General features: G+C 39.7%; 1 protein-coding gene across 5 annotated transcripts in view; it reads right to left on the bottom strand.

Moving 5' to 3' along the window:
* Positions 1 to 22,982, bottom strand: part of evlb (Enah/Vasp-like b) — a 93,619-nt gene that overhangs the window by 63,155 nt on the left and 7,482 nt on the right. The window contains exon 1 of one of the 5 annotated variants that reach the window (XM_061929545.2): positions 9,303 to 9,848. The exons of 3 other annotated variants lie outside the window; for them this stretch is intronic. In XM_061929545.2, the coding sequence (XP_061785529.1) occupies positions 9,303 to 9,397 (95 nt within the window). In that variant the 5' untranslated portion in view covers positions 9,398 to 9,848. Of the gene's footprint in view, positions 1 to 9,302; positions 9,849 to 22,982 lie in introns of those variants that run through there. One more of the 5 variants, XM_061929544.1, reaches the window with a different exon arrangement.

The following is a 22,982-nucleotide window of genomic DNA, read 5'->3' on the forward strand; positions in this document are numbered from 1 at the left end:
ACTCATTAGAAAGGAGATTAAAGACAATGCATCGCAGCTACAACTGGGTTCTATTAACACAGATACGACTGTATCTATGACGGATACCGCCCTCCAAAATAGTTTCTCTCTCTTTGATGAAATAACATTAGAGGAATTGTTAAGATGTGTTAATGGGACAAAACAAACAACATGTTTACTTGACCCATTTCCTGGGAAACTTATCAAGGAGCTTTTTGTATTATTAGGTCCATCAGTGCTAAATATTATAAACTTATCACTTTCCTCTGGCACTGTTCCACTAGCATTCAAAAAAGCGGTTATTCATCCTCTGCTCAAAAGACCTAACCTCGATCCTGACCTCATGGTAAACTACCGGCCGGTGTCCCACCTTCCGTTTATCTCGAAAATCCTCGAAAAAATTGTCGCATAGCAGCTAAATGAACACTTAGTGTCTAACAATCTCTGTGAACCTTTTCAATCTGGTTTCAGGGCAAATAACTCTACGGAGACAGCCCTCGCAAAAATTACTAATGATCTACTGCTAACGATGGATTCTGACGCGTCATCTATGTTGCTGCTTCTTGATCTTAGCGCTGCTTTCGATACCGTCGATCATAAAATTTTATTAGAGCGTATCAAAACACGTATTGGTATGTCAGACTTAGCCTTGTCGTGGTTTAACTCTTATCTTACTGACAGGATGCAGTGCGTCTCCCATAACAATGTGACCTCGGACTATGTTAAGGTAACGTGCGGAGTCCCCCAGGGTACGGTTCTTGGCCCTGCACTCTTTAGTATTTACATGCTGCCGCTAGGTGACATCATACGCAAATACGGTGTTAGCTTTCATTGTTATGCTGATGACACCCAACTCTACATGCCCCTAAAGCTGACCAACACGCCGGATTGTAGTCAGCTGGAGGCGTGTCTTAATGAAATTAAACAATGGATGTCCGCTAACTTCTTGCAACTCAACACTAAGAAAACGGAAATGCTGATTATCGGTCCTGCTAAACACCGACATGTATTTAATAATACCACCTTAACATTTGACAACCAAACAATTACACAAAGCGACTCGGCAAAGAATCTGGGTATTATCTTCGACCCAACTCTCTCATTTGAGTCACAAATTCAGAGTGTTACTAAAACGGCCTTCTTTCATCTCCGTAATATCGCTAAAATTCGTTTCATTTTGTCCACTAGCGACGCTGAGATCATTATTCATGCGTTCGTTACGTCTCGTCACGATTACTGTAACGTATTATTTTCGGGTCTCCCTATGTCTAGCATTAAAAGATTAAAATTGGTACAAAATGCGGCTGCTAGACTTTTGACAAGAACAAGAAAGTTTGATCATATTACGCCTATACTGGCTCACCTGCACTGGCTTCCTGTGCACTTAAGATGCGACTTTAAGGTTTTACTACTTACGTATAAAATACTACACGGTCTAGCTCCATCCTATCTTGCCGATTGTATTGTACCATATGTCCCGGCAAGAAATCTGCGTTCAAAGAACTCCGGCTTATTAGTGATTCCCAGAGCCCAAAAAAAGTCTGCGGGCTATAGAGCGTTTTCTATTCGGGCTCCAGTACTATGGAATGCCCTCCCGGTAACAGTTAGAGATGCTACCTCAGTAGAAGCATTTAAGTCCCATCTTAAAACTCATTTGTATACTCTAGCCTTTGAATAGCCCCCTTTTTTTTTAGACCAGTTGATCTGCCGTTTCTTTTCTTTTCTCCTCTGCTCCCCCCTATCCCTTGAGGAGGGGGAGACACACAGGTCCGGTGGCCATGGATGGGGTGCTGGCTGTCCGGGGTCGGGACCCGGGGTGGACCGCTCGCCTGTATATCGGTTGGGAACATCTCTGCGCTGCTGATCCGTCTCCACTCGGGATGGTTTCCTGCTGACCCCACTGTGGACTGGACTCTTACTGTTATGCTGGATCCACTATGGACTGTACTCTCACAATATTATGTTAGACCCACTCGACATCCATTGCATTCGGTCTCCCCTAGAGGGGGGGGGGGTTACCCACATATGCGGTCCTCTCCAAGGTTTCTCATAGTCATTCACATCGACGTCCCACTGGGGTGAGTTTTTCCTTGCCCTTATGTGGGCTCTGTACCGAGGATGTCGTTGTGGCTTGTGCAGCCCTTTGAGACACTTGTGATTTAGGGCTATATAAATAAACATTGATTGATTGATTGATTGATTGATGTCCAGGAAACCCACAATATTGCTTGTCCTTGGTCATATTTAGACAAATGTATGCGTTTAGAGAAAACACTCTTCATCAAAGACGCCCAACACAAATTTAGGAACACACATTAAGGTGAATTGAGTTCATGAAAAGTTTTACTGCAGATAACCATTACCAACTGTTCCCAAACGTTTGTTTTGGTCAAGCTATAGATATATGCTGTTTTTTACTGTTGGTAGAGAAAATGTATAACATTATAGGGGTTAAATAAAAGGCAAACTAAATAAATACATACAGTGGGGTGCAGGGACCCCTAAAGGTAGTTGTAGGGCAGGGGTCGGGAACCTTTTTGGCTGAGAGAGCCATGAAAGCCAAATATTTTAAAATGTATTTCCATGAGAGCCGTATAGTATATTTTAACAATGAATACAACTAAATGCGTGCATTTTTAAGTAAGAACAACATTTTTAGAGTATAATGAGTCTCTTATTCTTTTTAATAACAATGTTGTTCTGAAGCTAACCAATAATAAATTAAATACTTCTTACCATTAATGCGACTTCTGGTGCTGCATGGTTTTGCTGATGGCTTTGTAGTCTGGTTGATACGTGGTTATTTTTAACACTGTGATTACCAGCGGAATTATTCATTACTTATCGTGTTAAGCAGTGTCAGCTAAGATTGATCTGAGAGCCAGATGCAGTCATGAAAAGAGCCACATCTGGCTCTAGAGCCATAGGTTACCTACCCCTGTTGTAGGGTGTCCCCAGCTAAATGACAAGATAGTTAATAGTAAGGGACCCTTATTGAGTCAATTTGGACACTCAGTTACATTAACAGTGATAGTATACATGTGTGCTCATAGATGTAATTGCCCCTTAAATGTACAAACCCCATTTCCATATGAGTTGGGAAATTGTGTTATATGTAAATATAAACGGAATACAATGATTTGCAAATCATTTTCAACCCATATTCAGTTGAATTTGCTACAAAGACAACATATTTGATGTTCAAACTGATAAACATTTTTTTTTTTTTTGCAAATAATCATTAACTTTAGAATTTGATGCCAGCAACACGTGACAAAGAAGTTGGGAAAGGTGGCAATAAATACTGATAAAGTTGAGGAATGCTCATCAAACACTTATTTGGAACATCCCACAGGTGTGCAGGCTAATTGGGAACAGGTGGGTGCCATGATTGGGTATAAAAACAGCTTCCCAAAAAATGCTCAGTCTTTCACAAGAAAGGATGGGGCGAGGTACACCCCTTTGTCCACAACTGCGTGAGCAAATAGTCAAACAGTTTAAGAACAACGTTTCTCAAAGTGCAATTGCAAGAAATTTAGGGATTTCAACATCTACAGTCCATAATATCATCAAAAGGTTCAGAGATTCTGGAGAAATCACTCCACGTAAGCGGCATGGCCGGAAACCAACATTGAATGACCGTGACCTTTGAGCCCTCAGACGGCACTGTATCAAAAACCGACATCAATCCCTAAAGGATATCACCACATGGGCTCAGGAACACTTCAGAAAACCACTGTCACTAAATACAGTTCGCCGCTACATCTGTAAGTGCAAGTTAAAGCTCTACTATGCAAAGCGAAAGCCATTTATCAACAACCTCCAGAAACGCCGCCGGCTTCTCTGGGCCCAAGATAATCTAAGATGGACTCATGCAAAGTGGAAAAGTGTTCTGTGGTCTGACGAGTCCACATTTCAAATTGTTTTTGGAAATATTCGACATGGTGTCATCCGGACCAAAGGGGAAGCGAACCATCCAGACTGTTATCGACGCAAAGTTCAAAAGCCAGCATCTGTGATGGTATGGGGGTGCATTAGTGCCCAAGGCATGGGTAACTTACACATCGGTGAAGGCACCATTAATGCTGAAAGGTACATACAGGTTTTGGAACAACATATGCTGCCATCTAAGCGCCGTCTTTTTCATGCCACATTCCGCACGTGTTACAACAGCGTAGCTTCGTAAAAAAAGAGTGCGGGTACTTTCCTGGTCCGCCTGCAGTCCAGACCTGTCTCCCATCAAAAATGTGTGGCGCATTATGAAGCGTAAAATACGACAGCGGAGACCCCAGACTGTTGAACGAATGAAGCTCTACATAAAACAAGAATGGGAAAGAATTCCACTTTCAAAGCTTCAACAATTAGTTTCCTCAGTTCCCAATAGTTTATTGAGTGTTGTTAAAAGAAAAGGTGATGTAACACAGTGGTGAACATGCCCTTTCCCAACTACTTTGGCACGTGTTGCAGCCATGAAATTCTAAGTTAATTATTATATGCAAAAAAAAAAAAAAAAGTTTATGAGTTTGAACATCAAATATCTTGTCTTTGTAGTGCATTCAATTGAATATGGGTTGAAAAGGATTTGCAAATCATTGTATTCTGTTTATATTTACATCTAACACAATTTCCCAACTCATATGGAAACGGGGTTTGTATATTTGATGTAGCAAGCTATTATTGCCGTGTAGTTTGTAGTGTAGCTTGCTACAATTCTCCGGGGGTTTGCTTCCCCCGTAGCTTAGCTACATTTAACCGAGAGTAACTTGTTGCTTAGCTTACTACATTTTCCAAGTAGCTTGCCCATCACTGGGCATACGCTACGTTTTTGTACGTACGCACGCTTAATACAGGAGGCTCCAGGTGTGTATACTTACTCCACACATTGCGCATGCACTGTGTCAAAAAGAGTAACATTGCATACCATCACCTAACACGTAGCACCAAATCTATATGTGGCAGTCCACTTCAGTCCTGCTGGTGGCGGTATCGATTAGTCCAAAGTGACTGACTGATGCTTAACTAAAGAAATATAAGCCAAGGCTCCCATTTTTCATCTGCAAAATAATGAATAAATTAGAATCCAACATTGTCTTTCTTGGACAACGCCACACTTCTCAATAAAGTTTGGTTGAAATCATTTGACTAGTTTTTGTTTGTTACGTTTTGCCGCCTACTAAATCAACAGCGCCTCTGCTGGCTGCGGCTAAGTAGTGCGCTCCAGTCTCACCCAGCTGCTTTAAGACACGATTCATCAACACTGAATTGCACACAAACAACTACGCCTGCACGAGTTTGAGAAAAAACCCAATTGCAATTTGTCTCTCCAAAATTGCGATTGCAGTTTACAAATTTTATGTTTATACTGTACATGAAAATGCACAAAACTGCAAAAAAAACGAGTGAGGGAAGACATGTTACTTTTAGACTGTCAATCAACAAATTCTTGTATCAAGGTGCCACACATTAGAACGATATGCAATAATTGACTTTAAAAAATATTTAACTATATACAGACAGACTCAGAGCTTTTATCTACATCATGCTCTTTAACTGAATAAATAACCAATAAAAATAACTATACAGTGTTTACAATGTAATCATAATATATATGATAATGCAAGTAAAATAATATAAACTTTTATTTCTCATTACTGTTGAATTGTTTATTATTTTACAGTACTTTAATTGGAAGGTAAACAACTATTTTATCTTAAATAAATAAACAAACAAAAAATAAGATTGACTGATTTCTTTAAGGAAAAATATTACTTAGAAATTGAACATCTTAAAGTGCATTGTTTTTCCCAGTTGGAAAAACAAGGTCAGACGTTGTCTTTTTGTTTTACGGTTTCTCGCTCCTTTGTCCATGTCGATGGGCTAATAATGCCCATTTGATTTGAAGCTGAAATATCACCATAACGGGAAATTTGGTTTTGTGATCATATTTTATTCTGCTAATTTTTGTTATTTTGCAGCGGGTCCTGAGTAGGGAGGCTCTCTGTTTTGCCTATGTGTGGAAAGCTGGAGCCCCGAATGACTGAAATGAGGGCTCACTGCGTTCAATTAATTATTATGTTAAAGGGGAACATTATCACCAGACCTATGTAAGCGTCAATATATACCTTGATGTTGCAGAAAAAAGACCATATATTTTTTTAACTGATTTCCGAACTCTAAATGGGTGAATTTTGGCGAATTAAACGCCTTTCTAATATTCGCTCTCGGAGCGAGGACGTTACAACGTGGCGTCACATCGGGAAGCAATCCGCCATTTTCTCAAACACCGAGTCAAATCAGCTCTGTTATTTTTCATTTTTTCCACTGTTTTCCGTACCTTGGAGACATCATGCCTCGTCGGTGTGTTGTCGGAGGGTGTAACAACACGAACAGGGACGGATTCAAGTTGCACCAGTGGCCCAAAGATGCGAAAGTGGCAAGAAATTGGACGTTTGTTCCGCACACTTTACCGACGAAAGCTATGCTACGACAGAGATGGCAAGAATGTGTGGATATCCTGCGACACTCAAAGCAGATGCATTTCCAACGATAAAGTCAAAGATATCTGTCGCCAGACCCCCATTGAATCTGCCGGAGTATGTGAGCAATTCAGGGACAAAGGACCTCGGTAGCACGGCAAGCAATGGCGGCAGTTTGTTCCCGCAGACGAGCGAGCTAAACCCCCTGGATGTCTTGGCTCACACCGAAGATGATCAAGAGAAGAATATCGACCCTAGCTTCCCTGGCCTGCTGACATGAGGGTATGTCTACAGAATATATTAATTGATGAAAATTGGGCTGTCTGCACTCTCAAAGTGCATGTTGTTGCCAAATGTATTTCATATGCTGTAAACCTAGTTCATAGTTGTTAGTTTCCTTTAATGCCAAACAAACACATACCAATCGTTGGTTAGAAGGCGATCGCCGAATTCGTCCTCGCTTTTTCCCGTGTCGCTGGCTGTCGTGTCGTTTTCGTCGGTTTCGCTTGCATACGGTTCAAACCGATATGGCTCAATAGCTTCAGTTTCTTCTTCAATTTCGTTTTCGCTACCTGCCTCCACACTACAACCATCCGTTTCAATACATTCGTAATCTGTTGAATCGCTTAAGCCGCTGAAATCCGAGTCTGAATCCAAGCTAATGTCGCTATAGCTTGCTGTTCTTTCCGCCATGTTTGTTTGTGTTGGCTTCACTATGTGACGTCACAGGAAAATGGACGGGTGTTTATAACGATGGTTAAAATCAGGCACTTTGAAGCTTTTTTTAGGGATATTGCGTGATGGGTAAAAATTAGAAAAAAACTTCGAAAAATATAATAAGCCACTGGGAACTGATTTTTAATGGTTTTAACCATTCTGAAATTGTGATAATGTTCCCCTTTAAATAAACGCGCTCAGGTTCTGATAGCAATGCAAATAGTGAGACATCTTTCTCAGTTTGAAACAAGAGACAAACAAATGCGAGGCTCAACAATTTTTATCGGCGACCATGTCAGTCACTCAAATGCCGGTGAAAGAAAAAAAAAAACTGCGCATCATGCGATTTAGTAATGTTGATGTATCCATGGTAATGTCGATGTTGATTCGATGTCGAATAACAGTGAACACCTATAAACAACATTTTCAAGGATCAGTTACTCAATTATCCTGTCCATTCCAAGTGTGAATTGAATTGATTAATATTTAGTTTTTTTGCCATCATAACCAATGACCATTTAGTAGTCTTATCGAATTTATATAGCACTCACTCTCTTAGTTTCATTGCTCCACTTTTAGCTAGCTAGCTGCAAAACTAGCGAAGCTAAGCGAGTCCCGGTCAGAAGCCCCTGCTCCGAAGACAGCAAGAACTAGAACTTGACTTGGTGAAAAATGTTCTCTATGCACCCTTCTCATTGATAAGTTGGTCCTGCAAGAGTGCCGCGTCCGCCAGTTAGAGCAGAGTAGCTTTGTAACTTTAGACGCCGGGGACACGTTTGCTAGCGTTAGCCGTAGCGATAACCGGTGAGTCAGTTATGACACATATCAGATTTAGCCCTTTAGCCCAGTCAACCGGCCACCACACCTTAGTTATAGAGGACTCCATATTCCTCCTTGTCCCATTGGTTTGAGTTTTTTCTTTCCCGATGTGGATTTGGATCCGGGAATATCGTGGTTTGTGAAGCTCTTTGAGGGCTATATAAATAAACTTTGATTGATTGATTGATTGTTTTTCAAGGTTTATCTGCAATGAAGAATTTAAATAAGCATCCAAAATATCAAGATTGGGGATGTGACAATTACCTGTATGAATGGTAAACCGTGTTAAAACTCCCAACGGTTATTATTACCAATAAAGGCTTCTTGATTAATTAACATTGAGGTAACCACACAATAACCACAGTAACCAAGCCAGCTGAGAGGGCAACATCGGAAATGTCCATTCGATAAAACTCACAAACTGGTGATACTGATCATTTCCTAGAAAAGAAAGCTAGCATGCTGATTGTTAGCTAGTAGCTAACATTGCTAATCCATAGTTAGCTTAAATGCTAAGGTAAATACATGACAAATTAACATCATACTCCAACCTAAACTTGTATAAACACCTTGCTGTCTGAGCAACTACGATATTCAATCGCACACATTGAACATACAAGCTATGCTCTCTTATGTCAGAGTGATGAATATGAAGATATATATTGTGAGGTTTTTTTTAATTTTATAAAACTTGGTAAAAAGATTTCGGTGTGTGTATTTTTGAGCACATTCAACAATACTGCGACAATAAAGATAACCTAATACGAAATGTTCTCATTTTAACATCCCTAATTCAGGAAAGAATGAAAGATGTTCTGTGACTGAATCTGAGTGACAGTAAAAATGAGTGACATCTTTGGTTGTCATCATCATATGGCGCCGGCATGCCAGTGTGGGTCTTTGGCCGCCTCAGGCAAACACGAGGGGCCGCCTGTGGGTGCAACAAGGTGCCCGTGAGCGCTGGAGGGAGAAAGTGCCAACGCCAAACGGAGAACAAAGGAGGCGTACGGGGGTAAGCGATGATAGTGTTTGCCCTGGGTGGCGTTGGTGATACAACTGTGGCACTGTCATTGCCCCTAACACCACTGCCAAACTTGGCAAGCTCCTTCATGGGCCATCAATGCTGCTCCTAAGGGACCACAAAGCTGACTAGCCAGCGCACTAGCATTCAGCCGCCTCACCCCCTCACCCCCGCAAGGCCACAGCAGCCTTCACTGCACATTCAGCATCATTGTAGCGTCACTCTTGCATGTAAAACATTATGACACCTTGCTGACATCACTAACTTACCTGACTTTGAACTCGGTCAGCTGCGGTTGCGCCCCCGGCTCGGCGCAATAGATCTGAGGGAAGTAGAAGCGGTGCGACTGGAGGTTGATGTCCATGATGACAGAAAAAGAAAATCGAAAGAAAAAGACAATTTGTTTGCTTTATCCTGCTCCTGTCAGGTCAGAGTTCAAGTGGCGGCATGGCACCCCAAATGTCTAACTGCTAGGAAGGCATGCCCCCTTCCCAGTGAACCCCTTGCTTCTCAGGCCCACCAACCGATATATCCCTCAACAAAGATGACTCCACAAAGAAGATGCCTGCACCTCGCTGCCACTGGCGGGGGAAAAAAGAGCAATAATCCAAGGAGCCAGTCACCACTTCATTCCTTAGCGTGACAATGCACATAGGGCTGCTATTAAATGTTGACAAAAGGCGAGAGCTGCAGACACATCAAAACGAGAGGTCGCTTTACGCTTCACAGAGAGAGAGGGGAAAAAGGGGAGTGAGATGGCGATGGATAGAGAGAGCTTCCCGGTGCTTTGAGGCGTTGCCCTCGCTCTGCCTCTCCTCTCTGTGTCTCATTGGATTACCTACTCGCTCGCCATTCCTCCCTTCCTCCCTTTCCCCCCCTCCCAGCTGTGTCAAGAGCTGCTGGTTCTGCCTTCCCCCCTCTCCTTCCTCTCCTCCATCCATCATCTCTCTCCTCTTTGCCCGCCCTCCCCTCCTCTCCCACCATCTGCTGGATTGGCCCGGTCCAGGATGCGTAACGCCACGTGGTGGGGGAGAAAGATGGCGAGAGGAGGAGGCGGAGCTACGGATTTTAATTCATCTGATGGCTCACATCTTGCTAGGATACACACAGGCCCACGCACACACACACGCTTTGACTGGATGTTGCTTAACACAGTAGGACACATGGTGAAGGGAGACAATGAGAAAGCAATGCAGTCAGTGGCTGTGCTTTAATGAATGGAACAACATGATGCATGTCTACAGTAAGTGCACAATGCAGCACCTACAGTATATTACATTTGTATATGTTTTATCATTCCAGTATCACTGTGTTGACACTGACTGCACACCTGAGATGCCCAAGATCGACATAAATAGCTACAGCCTATGACTCGATTTTCAACGAAAATTTCAGCCAACATTTTTTCGTATAACATCTTGATTATAATACAATTTGTTTTTTAGTACAACCTGTCCAAACAGAGGTAGACAGAACTCCAGTGTGAGTGGCATTGGGAGCAAGGCGAGCGCTAACTGGGGTGGCAGAAGTTGGATTCAAACCAGGAACCCTCAAGTTGCTGGGCGGCCGCTCTACCATCTGAGCCACATCACCTCCACTGCGTGTAACAAATACAGAATCTTACGTGTTGATGACTCATGTAGTCTCTATACTTTTTTTTTATTGAGTACAACTGCAAAATAAGCCACCAATGGGCCAAAGGATTCCTGATCTGATAGGGCTGGACCCTCGGGATGCAGAGACAAAGGCGACGTGCAAGTAAAGAGTGTGTTCAATCATGCTCACAAAGAGTGAATCTACAAAGTACAAAAATGAAAGCCAGGAAACGGCAAAGATGCAGAAAGAGATGCTAGGGAATGCATGGTTGGGGACCACTGCGCTAGATTATGGGTTTGTAATCTTTTTGACCATGGGGCCCAACTATTCCAGTAGAGAGGGGCCACAGGCCCACTCAAACACTGAATTAGTCATTTTACTCTTGATTTGAATAAAATTCAATAATTAACATGTCTAAACCTTGTAAAAATGATATGAAAACATGTGGTAATCACAAAGACTGTTGTTGATTTAGTACATGAACCATCACATTCAACAACAGGCCGAACAAAGCTTAAATCAGGTTGATTGCAAAAATGAACACTAATCATCTATCCATCCATCTGTCCATATTTCTACCACCTAATGAAAAAGAAGGAACTCATGAAAAACGAACAAAAATACATCCAATTAAGCAGTGCTTTAATAAAAAAAATCTAACAAAAATCATAAATAATACATAGAAAATGTGTAATCTGTGTAACTCAGTCAACTGACTAATGTATTTCTGCCACAAGTGGATTAGAACTAGGGACATATACCCAGTACCAGTATTCTTTGGTACTAGTTCCTAATTGGGTTGGTCCAGGAAGACCGTTAAGATTCTGGACATACTGTATGATACTGCTATCAGTATTTTTTTTAATCCATGCTGACCGTCATAATTATGACACGCTGTCACTGTCACTCAAGTGCCGCTGCAATGCGTAAAAAAAGACACAGGTAGGATTTGATAATCAGCTTGGAATAATCACAAATAGGGAAGCAACACCACATAAAAGTTTGTAATACAAAAATATTTCTTCCACAAAAGTCCCTCAAAGTCACGCGTTAGCGTCAGTTTGTGGTGAAAGCGCTTTATGACCGCCGCAACCGAGCTTCATCAACTGTCCTCTTAGCCATCCATTAATGGTCTGTATTTCTACATTTGAATGGTCTGTATTTATTTAGCGCTTTTACAATACCTGGAATGATACCCAAAGCGCTTTACATTGATTCACACAGAAATTCACACACTGATGGTGGAAGCTGCCATGGAAGGGTGAAGTATGTTGGTCAAGTCCACGGCTTGTGACTAGAATGGCAGAAGCTGGAATCAAACCTGGAACCGTCAAGTTTCTGGCACAGCTGCTCTACCATCTGCGCCACAGGCCAATATTAATCAAAAAAGTGAAAACTAGAAGTAATATAAAAATCCATAAAGTTGCTCAGAAGCAAGATAGCATCCGATGACATGTCTGTGGTCCTCGTCTGACATCACTAAATTATGCCACGTTTACGTGGCATCAAAACACACCTAGCTTAAGCACACCCAATAACATGCCAATTGATTGTATTAATGTATATGATATATTTAATATTATAATATGTATATATACACATTAGTTTCCTCAGTTCCCAATAGTTTATTGAGTGTTGTTAAAAGAAAAGGTGATGTAACACAGTGGTGAACATGCCCTATCCCAACTACTTTGACACATGTTGCAGCCATGAAATTCTAAGTTAATTGTTATTTGCAAAAAAAAAATAAAGTTTATGAGTTTGAACATCAAATATCTTGTCTTTGTAGTGCATTCAATTGAATATGGGTTGAAAAGGATTTGCAAATCATTGTATTCCGTTTATATTTACATCTAACACAATTTCCCAACTCATATGGAAACGGGGTTTGTATATATAACCCTTGATGATTCTGTGTGAATCATCAAGGGTTGGAATTGGGGTTTAAATCACCAAAATGATTCCCGGGCGCGGCCACCGCTGCTGCTCACTGCTCCCCTCACCTCCCAGGGGGTGAGGGTGATGAGTCAAATGCAGAGGATAATCTCACCACACCTAGTGTGTGTGTCACAATCATTGGTACTTTAACTTTAACTTTATATCTTGTAGAAGGTCTGTGCTCTGCACACGAATGCCATACATAAATATTATTTCCAGCTGAGTGTAATTGTAATGAATATACTCTAACCCTTTTAACTGTCGACTTATTGTACCGTTTTGCTTACCACACAGTGAAGTAGCTTTACAGCAACACTTTGCAGAGTGAAGCTGCGGAAATCGTCTATGAGTTACAATCGGCCCAAAAGTTGACTTAAAAATAAAAGAAAACATATTTCACATTAGGAATTTGTTATTTTTTTCATTAAAACTAAACGCTAGCGAAAGTCAGCTAACAATGGAGGTAATGGGAGTCATTACGTCATTGCATCAATTGTGCCCATAAAGCACTATAAAAACATCCAAAAACCAGCAACATTTTATATAAATGCTGCAGGTACATATGTCATGTAGCAACAGGCACATTCCTAATAACATGTGATATTGACATATTTTTGTCATTTGATACATACAGCTGAACATTAATTACACAGACGCTTCACAACGTTCGCTATTTCCGTCAACAACAACTACGACAACTCATAACAGACTTCATGAGAGCCAACAAAGACTACTTTGGGACAAATTATGATCCAGTACCTTTTGTTTTTGACCCTGAACATAAGGAGGATGAGCTACAAGTTTTAGAAACTGAGTGATAAGCAGATTCAGTAAATAGGACTATTGCCAAGTTCTGAACAAGAAGTACAAACTACGAACATATTTAGAAAAATAAACACTTACTCTATAATGTCTGCTCTCACTGTAATGCCGACTGATGGGATGTTCATATCTTCCCATTAAGATGAAAAATTAATCATAATCCTCCATCCCATCCATCCATTTTCTACCGCTTATCCCTTTTGGAGTCGCGGGGGGTGCTCTAGCCTATCTCAGCAGCATTCGGGCGGTAGGCGGGGTACACCCTGGACAAGTCGCCACCTCATCGCAAGTCCAACACAGAAACAGACAACATTCACACTCACATTCACACACTAGGGGCAATTTTGTGTTGCCAATCAACCTATCCCCAGGTGCATGTCTTTGGAGGTGGGAGGAAGCCGGAGTACCCGGAGGGAACCCACGCAGTCATAATCCTAACGCAGGTAAAAAACACATTTTAAGTTGCTGCAAAAGAGCTTTTTTTGTGTATTTCTCGCCATCTCCAGGTATAAGTTGAATGTCAAAGTTGACCAACTTATCAGTTAATGGCCACAACCTTCTACTATAAGTGAGAGGCATGATTTGTAATCTAGAATTAACTTTCAGAAGCTCACTGGCTCAATATGTTAATAGCTGCAGTAGCTAGTTATCTCTCTGTGATCATGGCATCGCTAAAAGTAGTTCCTTTGCATTTGTGCTTACAATAACAATATCGCTAATACAGTACTTATCCGGGCCGCGGGATGTAAATGGAGTATTGTTGGCGGTTTTTGGGTGTTTTTTAGAGAGCGTTATGGGCGCAATAGATGACTTCCATTAGCTGCATTGTTAACCACCTTGTACTTGTCGTATATTACAAATTACAATGAATTAAAAAAAGAAAAACCTATGCGTTCTTGTCTTACATAAGGATTGTGTACTTTTTTTTTTATCATGGAATAAATATTTTTTGCCTATCATTCACAATCATTATGTAGGGCAAGAACGTGTATGTTTTTCTTTTTTTTATGCATTCCAAATAATAAATACATGTGACTAAACGTCCGCTTACAATGGAGCCTATGAGAGCCGCTCTATTTTGCTTATAGAAGCCCTTAAAAAAACATCCAAACACCTTATTTAGGGTTTTATATACATGATGTAAGTATATATGTAATGTAGTAACGAGCACATTTATAATAACATTTAATATTTACGTATTTTGCTCCTTTTAAGCATACGCAGCGCATTCATTTCAAAAACACATCATAACGTTCCCTTTTTTGTAACATAACTGATTATTACTCACTGCAGACTTTATGAGAGGAAAAAAACATAATGAAACACGACTTACTGTGCAATGTCTGCTGTCATTAGGATTCCGACTGATAGAATCTTATTATATTTCCGTTTTAGATTAAAAATGACTCATAATCCTTACGTAGAAATGGGGGGTGGAACCAAGCGTCTTTTCGTGTCGTTCTCGCCATTGCAGAGAAGCTCATCAGTCGATCATGTCAACATTGACACACAATCTCATGATCACAGCGGCGCTATAAATAGTTGGTCTGCGTTCGTACTTATAATAAGAAAAAACACTAATACTGTTACCGCCTGCTGCCGCTTTGTGAGTTCCTGTGTTTCCCTTGTGGGCGGAGTTGTAAGACGTGTACAGCTGCTTCCAATTTACCCTGGCTCTACTTAAGCAGCATTTTGGCAGCTGGATGGCACTCGGCGATTCCACTCCTTGGCTCTCCACGCCTGATGACTTCTTCGCTTCTAGTATTTTGTTATATGCTATCTTGGTCATTCCCGGTGCCATCCAACTTGGTGTTGCTTTGTAGTTAGCACATCTTGCAATTCTGACCCAAGTTAAGTTTGTTTTTGTTTCCAGTAGGTTTTGTTTTTTCCAAAGGTGCTAATTTTGTTTTCTCCTTTTTGCACCATTGCCTTTTGTTACGTCCTGTGAAGAGTGCTTTTGCGAGTACATTTTATAAGAAAATAACTGTTTTACTCACTGTCTGTCTGCATCTTTGAATTCCTTTCAACTCTGTTATACAGCATTGTGACAAATACTTAAAATCACGAAATGTAAATGGAGTATTGTTGGCGCTTTTTGAAATACAATTTTATTGGGTTGTATGGGCGGAATAGAGGACCTCCCATTGGCTACGCTGTCAGCTGACTTTTATCTACGTTTATTTACGAGTTAGAATGCATTAAAAAAAAAATACATCTGTCGTCATGTCTTTCATGATGATTGTGGACGATGGGCAAAATTCCAAGTTCCCCTTTAAGACATACAAAACTCAATATATTATTTGAAAAAGTGCCCCTATATATTGCCAAATCAATATTTTCTCCCCACCTAATCGAAATGGTAATGTAACGAACTTGTGCTAAAGAATCCTAGGGGATCGGTGATTACAAACCACTGCACACCGTATGCTCCTCAGACAGGATTAAAGATGAAGCATTCACCGCAAAACAGGAAACATACAAAATAACAGCACATAACCAATATGAAATGACACAAAAAGCAAACCATGTCATGCGGAGCAGGACAAAAGGAAGTTGTGTTCGCCAGCACTTTGATAAAGTCGAGAAACACTATTGATGTCAAGAAAGAAAAGGGGACACAAAGTGAGTAAAAAAACATGAAAATGAAAAAATGTGAAAAATAAATAGGTTTTTGGAATGAGGAATAAACTTTCTTCTGTTGCTTTTTTTTCTTCTTTTTTTAATGTCAGAAACAAGTTTGAGCCGCCTGTAAAGACTTTGAAATTATGCTTTTTTTATGCATTCGAAATCTTACATAAATAGCTAACAATTGAGTCTACAGATCGAGAGTCCTCTATTGCGCCCATTATACTTTCTAAAAAACATATATGAGTGATATTGTTATTATAAGCGCTAACGTAGATGGCTTATTTTAGCGGCACATTAATAGCAGCGAGCTAACAAACTTGCTAAAAGTAAATTCTAGATTGTAATTCATGCATCTCTCACCTGGTAGTAGACACATGTGGCCTTGGGCCGACAGGCTGGTCAACTTTGACATCCCCGAGATGTAGCAAACATTTTTTAACCCTTCGTGAGGATTGCAATTGAATCTGCTTTTAAACGGGATTATGTGAACATCCAGTCGGTCGGCATCTCAGGGAGAGTGGAAATTGTACAGTAAGTGTTTGTTTTATTATGGTTAGTTTGTATGTTTAGCACCTAGCAATTCTGCTGATGCTATAGTGTTACAATAAAGCTGCATTAGTTAAGCTCTCGGCTTCTTAAACTTATTGCTCATCCTTTTTGTGTTTGGGTTGAAAAACATAAGGACCTGGATAATAATTTTTCCCAAATCATTGTTGGCTCTCACAAATTCTGCTTGATTTGCATTGTTGTTGATGGGGAGGGATCTCTGGTTCCTAATTCTACGTCACGGATCCCGTGACTCGCGGCTCATTAACTCTTAAAATGGCTCGGGAATCTCCTTGAGATTGACATTATTTTGATCATATCTATTTATTTGCACACTGTGGAAGTATTTTGATGTTAAAATCAGATATATATGATAATAGCTTCAATATAGAGACAACTTGTTTTTCCAATCTACTGGTACTTTAAGAGGATTATTTGGGGTATCCCCTCAGTCATCTTCCCTTAACAAATCCAAAAAGAATCTTGTAGCTTTTACTACTTTGCTGGCTAGAAGACTCATTCTGTTAAATTGAAAAGCAACAGCAACTACCTGCCACATTTGCTGGATTAGAGATATTCTTAATTTCCTCAAAATGGAAAAGATTAGGCTGACATTGAATGGTTGTTCTACAAAATTCCAAGAAGTATGGGGCACTTTCCTTAAATATAAAATCAACTGATCCTCAATTTAATCCCGACTAAAATGTCACGTATATAGATCACAACTTTATTTATTTATTTATTTTAATTTACTTTTGATTGTTCTATATAGTGTATTTGCCATTAATGAAATTGTCTGTGGCTTTGTCTCAATATTTACCTGTACCCATTTGACTGATGTATTGTAATTTTAATTTATTTTATTTGTATTTACTTACTTTTTTTTTTCCTTACTGTATTTTTATTTTTTTACATCTAGTAGGTTTTAAATTTTATATATGATAGTATTCCTGGAATTTGTATTTGCCTTAAAACTCAATAAACAAATGTTAAAAAAAAAGAAAAGCAGATTGACCGCAGCCTGTGACCTCAGTTGGCCACAGTGTTCATCAAATCAGACTTCAAATCATAGCCAGAATCAACCGCTCTTTGCATTCCTGGCCGACCTTTGCCCTTTTAATATTGATGTTTCATCTTTCGCAGATGTATGCAGATTATACAACATATACAGTAAGTGCTTTCTGTGTGTTTGTGTATGTGTGTGTGGCTATGAAAAAATAATCTCAGCAATCGTTATAAATCCCTCCCATTATTACACTCTGATAAAAGTGCAATATTCTTTCTAGTAGACAGCTCAGGCCATCACCGTCCATCGTGCATCACGCTGCGTTTGGCATTCATGGAAATTTTAACTGATTGATTGGAGCGACTATTGTTGCACATTGCTTTATTTTCAAACGGGTACTGCACACAATGGACTCTGCAGTTTAGTACAGTGTGCTCAGCAACACATTAATAATGAGGCTGTCGTTTTCAAATAAGGAGTGCAGGGGATCACAATTTGTAGTTTAAAGATGCTAAAACCAATCCAATTTAAGCTAAGATATTTGAACAATCGATATCTTAGCTTTTGTGTTATGGGTGACAAAGCAAATAGTTATGAGTGTAATTTTCAGGTACCCTCAAGTTTCTGGACAACTGCTAGAGCTTGGCGATATGGGAAAAAATCATGTCGCGATATTGTTTTTATTATCAGTCGATATATACGTATAACAATATGAATGAAAACACTATTTTTTGTCACGTGTACATGTTCAATTGCTAATAAATGAAATGTGAAGACATCAAAAGGTTATTTTTGATTGAAATATGTAATTTGTCGTGGGTTGAACATGATAGATGTTCTGAAGAACATAACTGTTTCATGCTCCATAATATTCACACACACTGCCTATATTATTTCACATACGTCATTTTTCTCACAGCTCTATTAGTCTATTGTAGATGTATGATATAAACATAGGCTATAAGTAGGCAGCTCCACAACAGCTAGGCACACAATAGCACACAAGCTAGCATACGTAATAATTGACCTTATTTAACAATATTGCAGTCTAAAAGCTTATTCTACGAAAGCAGAGTTCTTCAACAAGGGTGACGTGATCCATTGTCTCCGATCATGTGATATTTGTGTTTTGAGTATTATTAGAATAGAATAGAATAGAATAAAAAGTACTTTATTGATCCCTGGGGGAAATTCAGCACCACAGTTCGCTCACAATAAACAATAAACACTTAGGTATTTTGTACATGTGAATAGTATAAATACAGTCTATTATACAGCATTAATCTCATGTGAATAATAAAAATACAGTCTATTATACAGCATTATTCACATGTGAATAATATAAATACGGTCTATTATACAGCATTATTCACATGTCAATAATATAAATACAGTCTATTATACATTTAAGTACATTCAAAAAGGAACATATGCATTATACAGTCTGATGGCTGTCGGTATAAGGGACTTCCTGTGTCTGTATTCTTCCCTACGTTTGGTGTTTTAGTTTGGTTTTAGCGCTCACGGCTTCCTTTTGTTTACATTTCGGTTGCTAGGAGCCTTTAAGCTCACACACCTGTCTGTAGTTATGATTAGTGTTTCCACCTGTCACCTTATTGATCACTCCCCCATTAAATACCCGTGTCGCAGCTCACTCGGCACAGGATTTTTGTTCGCTACATGCGACAGTTGCGCTTGCCTGTTGTTCCACACAAAAATACATTCTTGCGGTTCTCCAATGGCGACTGTATATTGATTAATTACTGTTTTGCTAGTCTCACGCTACAACCTTTTGTTTACTGCTTAGCGTGCGAAGCTAGTAGTGAAGTTTGTCATTTTGCTCGTGTAAAAAGATTAAAATCTGCTGCTGCTGACGCTGCCTGTCCTTTGCATCCCGAGAACACAAACACCGCTCCATAGCGACCACTTTGCAGCAATGATGCCTCGGGGTCCGCAGAAGTACTGCAGTGAGGTTGTGAAATGTTTTTTCTATTAAAAAGTTAAAAAGATAAAGTACCAATGATTGTCACACACACACTAGGTGTTAGAATTGTTTTATATATATTTCTTATAATACCACTGCAATTTTTCCATAAGTTTAAAGGGGCACTTTGATCTCCCCCCCCACTTGGCTCTATGCTATTTAAGCTGCTGGAATAAGTTTGTTGTGATGCTGCCTTTTTTAAACAAACTTTGCAGCGTGCAGCCGTTTGTTCCACGCCTGTTGCCGTACATCTAAAAAACGTACAATACTTTTCTTTTCTTTGGAACAAAAGTCTCACTCTCGTTAGCATTAGCCATGCTAAAAAAGTAGGGGGTCGGGTGAAGGCTACGTAAGCTCATGGGGGCAAACACAATGCCGGAGGAAACGGGGAAAAACATTGATTTTTTTAAAACATCTGCAACAAAAAAACTTGAATTTATCGATAAAATCGCCCAGGCCTATTGTACAGTAAGTGATTGTTTTATTATGTTTCTACTTTGTATTTCTTGTTCAGCACTTAGCATTTGTACAACTTGCTGGATGTGCTTATCACTCAGCTTCTAAAACTTGAAGCTCATCCTCCTTATATTTAGGCTAAAAAATAGAAGGTTCTGGATCATCATTTGTTCCAAAGTAGTCTTGAGCCAGTCCAAATACACCCCTTTTTATCCCTATCCCTACATTTTGAACGTTCCCGTAAAGGTAGTGGTGTTCCAATGACTCTTTGCATGTAGGGGTAGTGGGCATAATGAAGGGTATGGGGTATGAATCAAGCCCTTCAGAGTGAGGAATTTCAGATGCTGACTCGATCAGGAAGGACCAGAGAAAATTCAACAAATTCTGCATAAGTTACGCGTTAGTTTGTAACAGAAGCCAGCTAGCCATGCTAGCTAACTTTAGGCTAAAATACTAAATAATAATACTAAAATACTAATACTATAAAGCCTGCGAATGTGAAAATATTAACACTACATATACCTTCCAAAAATTCACAAGAGACAACAGTCATAGATGATGGCTTCTTCTCCGTGTAGTTCTTTTTTTGTATATTCATCAACCAAAGAATGATGAATGAAAAAAAAAAGATCTCAGCCGCTAAGTCCATTGCTGCCCGCTTTGTTGTGTAATGGTTGGACTATAGGGTTGTACGGTACACCGCTACTAATAAAGTACCGCGGTACTAGTGAATTAAAATAGGTACTACTGCCTTTGGAAAATACCAGTAGTTATCTTTCATCCACATATGCTGCGGTGACATGGCTGAGCCATGGCATGGTGCATTTGTGTGTCAAAACGCACACATTGAGCGCATACAAGCAGAAAAAGTGTCAAAAGGAATAATGACAATAAAACGGCAATTGTACTGGTTAATAAGGAGGGTGCATGAAAGACAATATTAAAGGTATTTGGGCTTTAAAACTATCAATAAAGATGACGCGGCGATGCAATCGCTTTAAAACATGCCTCACCATTTTTTTTTAATACAGTAATACCACCTTTGCTTCAAACTTAGGTAAACATAAATATTAAGATCTGCACAAAAAGTTTAAAGAGTGGCAGGTAATATAGTTAACAACTTCCCCCGTGCACATACAGATACATAGATGTTCAAAATTGTTGAAAATTATTAGCACATTTCAAACCGCCCAAGTAGTGTAAACTAATGCAAGTGAATTGAATGTATTTCATAACAAATTCCCACTATTTCATTTGTGTTTTATCTTTAACAAAGTGTGTCTAAACTGCTAGATGTCTTAGATGTGTACTTTTAGCCTTATTGTTTTCGGTATTTACTCATGATTGCATGTCTTAAAGCACAGATTAAAATTGGCAACCATAAATCATGAAACATTTAATACAATGTCAATCAAGCTTTCTATTCTATTCTAACCTAATTCTAGATTATAGCAGGCTATGTCTAATATGTAAAATAATTGTTATGAATTATTTGAGGGCAATAAGAAAGAGCCCATTTTAATTTGAATTGCAATCTTTTAAAATTGTTAATTGGATGAAATAACAAACATGTTTAATCATACGTTTTACAGTTACAGTATCAGGATATAAGTTTTGATCCTTATCGCCCAGTCCTACACTCATTGGCGCTGAACCGCGGATGTCATTGTGGCTTGTGCAGCCCATTGAGACACTTGTGATTTAGGGCTATATAAAAAAACATTGATTGATTGATGATGATTGATGTTGGCGATAGTGCTAGCACAGTTTAGGGATGTTCTCTGTGTTTAGTTGAGCGTTACAGTAAGTATGAGTGCACATGTGTAGTTCAGTGTTAATAATAAAATGGGGATATTTGAGAAATGTCATATTGCTACTAAATTTTTTCTGCGCTAAAAAAATGTTCTGTGCTACTACAAACCCTGTTTCCATGAGTTGGGAAATTGTGTTAGATGTAAATATAAACGGAATACAATGATTTGCAAATCCTTTTCAACCCATATTCAATTGAATGCATTACAAAGACAAGATATTTGATGTTCAAACTCATAAACTTTATTTTTTTTGCAAATATTAATTAACTTAGAATTTCATGGCTGCAACACATGCCAAAGTAGTTGGGAAAGGGCATGTTCACCACTGTGTTACATGGCCTTTCCTTTTAACAACACTCAGTAAACGTTTGGGAACTGAGGAGACACATTTTTTAAGCTTCTCAGGTGGAATTCTTTCCCATTCTTGCTTGATGTACAGCTTAAGTTGTTCAACAGTCCGGGGGTCTCCGTTGTGGTATTTTAGGCTTCATAATGCGCCACACATTTTCAATGGGAGACAGGTCTAGACTACAGGCAGGCCAGTCTAGTACCCGCACTCTTTTACTATGAAGCCACGTTGATGTAACACATGGCTTGGCATTGTCTTGCTGAAATAAGCAGGGGCGTCCATGGTAACTTTGCTTGGATAGCAACATATGTTGCTCCAAAACCTGTATGTACCTTTCAGCATTAATGGCACCTTCACAGATGTGTAAGTTACCCATGTCTTGGGCACTAATACACCCCCATACCATCACAGATGCTGGCTTTTCAACTTTGCGCCTATAACAATCCGGATGGTTCTTTTCCTCTTTGGTCCGGAGGACACGACGTACACAGTTTTCAAAAACAATTTGAAATGTGGACTCGTCAGACCACAGAACACTTTTCCACTTTGAATCAGTCCATCTTAGATGAGCTCAGGCCCAGCGAAGTCGACGGCGTTTCTGGGTGTTGTTGATAAACGGTTTTCGCCATTTATAGGAAAGTTTTAACTTGCACTTACAGATGTAGCGATCAACTGTAGTTACTGACAGTGGGTTTCTGAAGTGTTCCTGAGCCCATGTGGTGATATCCTTTACACACTGATATCGCTTGTTGATGCAGTACAGCCTGAGGGATCGAAGGTCACGGGCTTAGCTGCTTACGTGCAGTGATT

The sequence above is a fragment of the Nerophis lumbriciformis genome, linkage group LG34 (genome assembly GCF_033978685.3).
Source record: "Nerophis lumbriciformis linkage group LG34, RoL_Nlum_v2.1, whole genome shotgun sequence".
NCBI classification, from domain to species: domain Eukaryota; kingdom Metazoa; phylum Chordata; class Actinopteri; order Syngnathiformes; family Syngnathidae; genus Nerophis; species Nerophis lumbriciformis.